General features: G+C 26.0%; 1 protein-coding gene across 3 annotated transcripts; it reads left to right on the plus strand.

Annotated features, from left to right (window-relative positions):
• Positions 1-301: 301 nt before the first annotated feature.
• On the plus strand, positions 302-4,062 carry LOC105228745 (putative apoptosis-inducing factor 1, mitochondrial). 3 transcript variants are annotated; one of them, XM_011208694.4, is made up of 10 exons: positions 303-558; positions 664-707; positions 1,090-1,326; positions 1,388-1,582; positions 1,692-1,825; positions 1,928-2,103; positions 2,171-2,568; positions 2,647-2,772; positions 2,846-2,957; positions 3,048-4,062. In XM_011208694.4, exons 1-10 carry the CDS (start codon positions 438-440, stop codon positions 3,455-3,457), a joined length of 1,953 nt encoding a protein of 650 aa, XP_011206996.2. In that variant the 5' UTR covers positions 303-437; the 3' UTR covers positions 3,458-4,062. The 3 variants fall into 3 exon arrangements, with proteins under 3 accessions (XP_011206992.2, XP_011206996.2, XP_011206995.2); XM_011208690.4 differs by having other exon boundaries at positions 302-995; XM_011208693.4 differs by having other exon boundaries at positions 303-707.
• The last annotated feature ends 3,595 nt before the right edge of the window (positions 4,063-7,657 follow it).

Here is a 7,657-nt window from a genome sequence, read left to right on the forward strand (position 1 = left end):
AACCAAAACAAAAAGAAATTCCCGTACTTGATAAATTTAAAAATTAAAAACTCATTGTCCGTATTATATTTCCCCCTTTGCATAAACTCTATTTAATCCTAATTTAATTTATTAAACAAATACTAATTCGATAAATTTAATAATAAATATAAAATGTATATTCAATGAGTACTCAACACTTGACAAGTACGCGGTTCGCTAGTACCCATTGCTTGCACAGCACAAATCATGATTGCCAATTGGAAACATACAAGTGGGAACAGTTAAATGTCAGATGATAGTACTTCCAGTGAGAAAAACTTATTTTCAAACTGTCAAATAAGCGACAATCAAAGCCGATAAAGAAGCAGTCACCTGGAAAATTCAGTCATCATTATAATTCTGTTTTGAAAAATTTATTTATTAAACCTTTTTTTATAATTCCATTATAATTCGGAATGAGTATATATAGCCTTAGAGGCTTAAATGTGCGTTTCTGCCGACAGGCCTACATATTGGCACATGTGCGGGCAGGAGTTGTTCCGATGCCGGGCCGCACCAAATTGAGGTTAAGTTTATGTGAGTGCAGTGATCAGCAGCTAAATAGTAGTCGAGGATATGCAATAAACAACACAGGCGCCACAATTGATGAACTAAATAGACTAAAGCCATATCTTCTTGCAGCCATAACGCCGTTACGCAGTAGTCACAACAACTTATATCAAATGGTAAAAAAGCGTACACTTGAAGCACGCACCAAATTGCAGCGTAACAAATTTCCCAATAATCAAGCATGTGAAGAAGAGAAAAAAAAGAAAAGTACAAATGTTTGTAATGACCAAAGTGGCAGTACTGTCTGTGCATCACCATCTCCTGGTTCTACCACAACTCGACCATCAACTACCCCATACAACTCCTCATCCTCATCCACTTCATCAATACCCCCTTGCAAACCACAATTTGAAAAAATTGCTAAAGATCCTTGTCCGCCTAAGCCAGAAGTGCAAAATAAAACGGTCAACAAAGTTTTTAATGAAAAATTGAAATTACAAATTTTAATGAAATTGCCTAATTTCCTGTCTTTTTTCGTAATTTCTTTTTTAATTCTAGACGGGCGGCTCGAAATGTGGCGTGAAAAATGCTGAATTACTGCAAGCAAAAGACTGCAATATAAGTAAAAGAAAAAATGTTACTTCTGATAAGAAGCCATGTGACGGTGAAGGAGCTGGTGGTTCAGGTAGTAAAAAGGGTGCGCCAAGTGGCGGTTCAATTATGGGAGATGATGAGGCTACCAGAAAAACTAGAATGCTACTAGCTTTATTGGCGGCGCTAGGTCTAGGTGGTTTGGTATGTAAACAATAATTACGTGTGTATGTATATTTTTTATGTTTAAATGTGTTTATTTTAGCTTTTATGGTTATTGACAAGGCGAAAACAAAAGGTTGCCGATAGCACAGAATGCGGTACAACTGCAGCGATTGCATCCACAGTGCCAGCGACCTCTGCTGAATTGCCAAAACACGTACCATATTTGCTGATCGGAGGTGGTACAGCAGGTTTCTCAGCATTCCGTGCCATCAAATCAAATGATCCGCGTGCGAAGGTAAGTTTTATTAAAGCTGAAAACATAGTATGAGTGAATTAACATTAGAGAGCATATTTATTATAAAAAGTGATTTGCAATAATGACTTTGCTATTTTTCATATTTTAGGTGCTTATGATAACGAACGAATCGCGAAAACCTTACATGCGTCCACCACTTTCTAAAGAACTTTGGTATTCGGCGGAGAAAGGTGAAGTTACAAAAGACTATCGTTTCAAACAATGGACAGGCGCGGAAAGAAGGTATTTATTTGTATTTATAACTCGATATATAATAATTTCCTCGCTATTTATTATATAAAAGATAACCTTTTAACTTTTAATATATTTTATTTGAACTCTTAGTTTATTCTTTGAACCCGAAGAGTTCTTTGTCGATCCTACAAAACTAATGGAAACTGTAAATGGCGGAATTGCCGTTGCACAAGGTTTCACCGTCAAGAAGATAGATCCAGCCAAACATATCGTAACTTTAGCTGATGGTTATGAAATTACTTATGACGAATGTTTGATAGCGACAGGTGTGTAGAAGATTACAATCACACACATACACATATATAAACGCTCATTTACTATATATTTATACAGGTTGTGCGCCGAAAAGTCTCGATGTTTTTGCACAAGCTACACCCGGTGTTAAGGAGAAAGTTATGGTGTATCGTAGTCCGGATGATTTTGAACGTTTAAAACGTTATGCCGATGAAAAGAAATCCATTACAATTGTGGGGAATGGCTTTACTGGCAGCGAGTTGGCCTGCTCACTGGCGAACTATGCCAAAGACAAGAAAGTGAAAATATATCAAATATTTCCAGAATCTGGAAATATGTCAAAGGTGCTACCGACCTACTTAAGTAATTGGACTACTGCCAAAGTAGAATCAATGGGTGTGTGTGTCATGCCGGAAACTTCTATTAAGAATGCGCAACGCGATGAAGCAGCGCTCAAACTGGTGCTCAATAATGGAAAGAGTCTTTTAACTGATGTGGTGTGTAAATTTGAATGGAATTTGCTCTAGTTCGTGAATAGTGGTTGTGTTATTTATTAATTATTGTGCGTTTCTTAGGTTGTTGTGTGCGTTGGTTGTGAACCGAATACAAGTATAGCGTTAACCTCAGGCTTGGAGGTCGATAAGAGTTTGGGTGGTTTTGTAGTTAATGCCGAACTAGAGGCTAGACGAAATTTGTTTGTGGTAAGTTTTTGCATAAACAATTTTCTAATTTATTTTGTTAATTGTAATAATTTTTTTTTATTGTTTTGAATAGGCGGGGGATGCATCCTGCTTCTACGATCCGTTGCTTGGCAGGCGACGTGTGGAGCACCATGATCATTCGGTGGTGTCTGGTAGATTAGCGGGTGAAAATATGGTTGGCAAAAGTGAGTGGAATTGTTTATTATAATTTATTTTTGTGTGTTGCATATAATAGAAATTTATTTACAATTTATGTAACTACCTTCCGCTTGCAGAGAAAGCCTATAATCATCAAAGTATGTTTTGGTCCGACTTGGGTCCAGAGGTCGGTTATGAGGGTATCGGCCTTGTTGATGCTTCCTTACGCACAGTTGGTGTATTCGCATTGCCAACATCAAATCCAGAACCACGTACCGATAACTTAACCGAAACAGCTGTTATGGAGGGTGGCGGTAGTGGCAGTACAGTAACTGTGAATCCGGAAACACCGGACGTTAAGTGTGATCCAAAAGATGCTGACGAATATGGGCGTGGTGTTATATTCTATATGAAAGATGATAAAATAGTCGGCATTCTATTGTGGAATTTATTTAATCGTATTGGTTTGGCGCGAACAATTATAAATCAAAATAAGAAATATGACGATTTAAATGAAGTGGCGAAACTTTTCGAAATTCACGCGTAGTTCCGCGCAATGCATTAAACAAATTCGGTAATGTTTAATAATAATTTGGTTAGGTAAAAATGTTTGTTACCGTTAGTTAATTACACGTGTAAATTTGCAATGTACATTTAAAAGAAAAACGAAACAAAAACATCAACTACCTTTAAAAATATGTATTTCGATTCAAATCAACACACACACACATGAATGCAAAAACAAAACAAACAATCACCAAAAATTAAAAGTATGTTGCTTCTGTAATTTAAGGAACCACGTAGCTGCCAGCAGCATCGGTCAAGTCTTTGCCGGAAAAAGCATTTTTAGAAATTTGTTTGGAATGCAAAATATGTACGCAAATGGTGCACTACTTGCCTAGCATTTAAGCTTTATCACAAGAAAACGAAAGCAAATGATGGTATTCGTACACTGCTTTTATTATAAAAAAAAACCTAATTGAAACCAAAACACAAAAACAAATACTTAAAAAATATACTTATTTTTTATTTGCACAGTAAAACAAAGTGCATCCTTTGTTTTATGCCTTTGGCATAGCTGAAGTGTTTTTGAAAATGACGAGGTAGTATATAGTATAAATATTAAAATAAAATAGAACTGTTGAAAATAAATTTTTATTGTTGTTTCTATTGTGGTTGGTATATTAAATGTTAAAGCTTTTTTTATTAAAAACTTTTTTTATAATTTTCTTTTATTAAAATATTTTTTATTAAAAACTTTTTATTATAACTTTTTCTATTATAACTTTTTTTATTGAAAAGTTTTTTTTATTAAAAACTTTTTTATCATAAACTTTTTGTATTATAAACATTTTTATATAAACATTTTTTATTAAAATTTTTTTTTTTAATTTTTTATTAAAAACTTTTTATTATAAAATTTTTTAATTATAAACATTTTTTATTACAAGCAATTTTTATTATAAACATTTTTTACTAAAAGCTTTTTTTGTTAAAACCTTTTTTTAATAAAACTTTTTTATTAAAAACTTTTTTATAAAAAACTTTTTTTATTATAAACAATTTTTTATTAAAAACTTTTTTTATTAAAAACTTTTTGTTATAAACTTTTTTTATTATAAACAATTTTTTATTAAAAAACTTTTTTATTAAAAACATTTTTATTATAAAAATTTTTTATTAAAAACATTTTTTATTATAAACTTTTTTTATTATAAACTTTTTTTATTATAAACTTTTTTTATTATAAACTTTTTTTATTATAAACTTTTTTTATTATAAACTTTTTTTATTATAAACTTTTTTTATTATAAACTTTTTTATTATAGACGATTTTTTATTAAAAACATTTTTTAATTAAAACCCTTATTATGTGCTTTTTTATTATAAACGTTTCTTATTATAAACATTTTTTATTAAAAACATTATTTAAATAAGAACTTTTTTATTATAAAAACAATTTTGTATTAAAAACTTTTTTTATTATAAAACTTTTTTATAAAAAACTTTTTTTTTTAACTTTTATTATAAACATTTTTTTATTATAAGCTTTTTTGTAATAAACTTTTTTAATTAAAAACTTTTTTATTATAAACATTTTTTATTATAAACTTTTTTGTAGTAAACTTTTTTTTTTAAACTTTTTTATTGTAAACATTTTTTTATTAAAAACGTTTTTATTATAAACATTTTTTATTATAAAATTTTTTTTATTAAAACCTTTTTTTTAATAAAACTTTTTTATTATGAACATTTTTTGATTAAAAACTTTTTTATTATAAACTTTTTATTATAAATTTTTTTATTATAAACTTTTTTGTAATAAACTTTTTTTATTAGAAACTTTTTTATTATAAACATTTTTTTATTATAAACTTTTTTGTAATAAACTTTTTTAATTAAAAACTTTTTTATTATGAACATTTTTTGATTAAAAACTTTTTTATTATTAACTTTTTTATTAAAAACATTTTTTATTATAATTTCCTTTTTATTATAAACTCTTTTTATTAAAAACATTTTTATAAAACTTTATTTATAAAAAACCTTTTTTTATTTAAACACTTTATTCAAAGCGTTTTCTCTATTAAAACATTTTTTATAAAAACATTTTTTATTAAAAACTATTTTTTATAAAAATACTTTTTTTATTTATTAAAGAAATTTTTTTACCAAAAAAAAACTAGTAAATTTAAATTGTAAGTAAATTTCATAAAATTCCACATTGAATCGCGTTTTGTGCCAAACGCCAAAATCCCAGTGAAATACCAGGCGACCAAAACGCAGCAGGAGGTCGCCAGCGAATTTGGCCGGAAGCCGGCGGAGTGCCGGAAAATGTTGCATAGCACGGGGCGCCGGTAGTAAGAAGTAGCGCGGAAGTGAGCGCAATGTGGCAAAATTGTTGCATACCCCAAGGGGCAAACAAAAGTTGGGCACCTACTGTGCGATGCTGCGCGCCTGGTAATGCAGCTGCTGTTACAGTGCTTGGATTTCGTTGAATGTGGTGGCAAACGAAACAGGGCGACCCAGATTTTTTATTTTTATATAAATTTTAAAATAATAATATAAAATTGGAAAAAAGGTATTTAAAAATATTGTGAGTGAATTAATTTTTAAAAAATAAAAAAAATTATAAAATAATAAATTACAAAAAAAAATTATAAAAAAATAGTTTTAATTAAAAAGCTGTTATATTAAATTACTTACCAGTACATTTAAATATAATATTATATAATTAAATATTGAAAAGGAAAACAGCTTCATTTAAGATTTCATATTTTTATTTCTTTTTATTTGTATATTTAATGTTGTGTATTGTATAAAACTAAAGCTTAACAATAATTTATATATGTTAATATATATATGTGTGTATATATTTAATATTATTTTTTTTAACTTTACATTTAAAATTATAATAAAAAATGCGCTAAAACTATTATTAATGTGCTAACACAAAGAAAATGGAAGCCAATGGATGAGAAATATTTTCTTTTTGTTTAAATTGAATTTAAAAAACACAAATAATACAAATTAAATTAAAAGCTTTCAATTGTGTTACACTAAATTTTAATTATAATATGTATAAATGTATGCGTAAAAAAACAATTTACATTTAACATTATTGTTGTTCACATTTCTGCACTAATTAATTATTTTAAAGCCAATTTTCAAGCAACGAAATGAACACGTGTTATTTGTTGAGGGGGGAAAAATTAAATTAAAAAATACCAAAAAATAAAAATTGGAAAAATTAAGTTGAAAATTATGAAAAACTATAAATAAATAATTAAAAAAAAAAATTTAAAAATAATTAAAAAAAAAATTAAAATAATTAAAACAATATTAAACAAATTGTAATAAAATTTCAAACAAAAAATTTGAACAAAATATTTATATAAAAAACATATGAATAAAATTTTTATTTAACAAAATGTTAATAAAATTTTTAAACAACAACTTTTAAATACAAAAATTTGAACAAAATGTTTAAATAGAAAAAAATTGAAAAAAAAATTTTAATAGAATTTTAAATCAAAAAATCTTAAAAAAAAAATTTAAATAAAAAAAGCTTGATACAGTTTTTAAATTAAAAAATGTTAATAAAGTTTTTAAATTAAAAATAAAATTAAAAAACATTTTTAAATAAAAAAATTTCAATAAAATTTTCAATAAAAAAATTTTAATAAAAAAATGTTGATAAAATTTTTTAATAAAAAAAACTTCATAAAAACTTTTAAATAAGAAAATGTTAATAAAATTTTTAAATAAAAAAATTAGAAAAATTAAAAAAAAAATAAAAATAAATTTTAAATAAAAAAATTTAATAAAACTTTGAAATAAAGAAATTAATAAAATTTTAAATCAAAAAGTTAAAATAAAAAATTTTAAATAAAAAAATTTGAAAAAAAAAATTTTAAATAATAAAATTTTTAAATAAAAAAATTTGAAAAACAAAATTAAAAAAAAAAAAATTATTTAAATAATAAAATTTTTAAATAAAAAATTTGAAAAAAAACTTTTAAATAAAAAAATTTGAAAAAAAATTTTAAATAATAAAATTTTTAAATAAAAAAATTTGAAAAAAAATTTTAAATAACAAAATTTAAAAAAATTGAATAAAATGAATTTTAATAAAATATTTAAATTAAATATAATTTGAAATGCATAAACGCCAAGGCATTGGTTTGCATTTTTACATATGTACGTTTGTATGTCTGTATGCAAAATTTCAATTTTTTCATATTTT

The sequence above is a fragment of the Bactrocera dorsalis genome, chromosome 1 (assembly GCF_023373825.1).
Source record: "Bactrocera dorsalis isolate Fly_Bdor chromosome 1, ASM2337382v1, whole genome shotgun sequence".
In the NCBI taxonomy this organism is placed as follows: domain Eukaryota; kingdom Metazoa; phylum Arthropoda; class Insecta; order Diptera; family Tephritidae; genus Bactrocera; species Bactrocera dorsalis.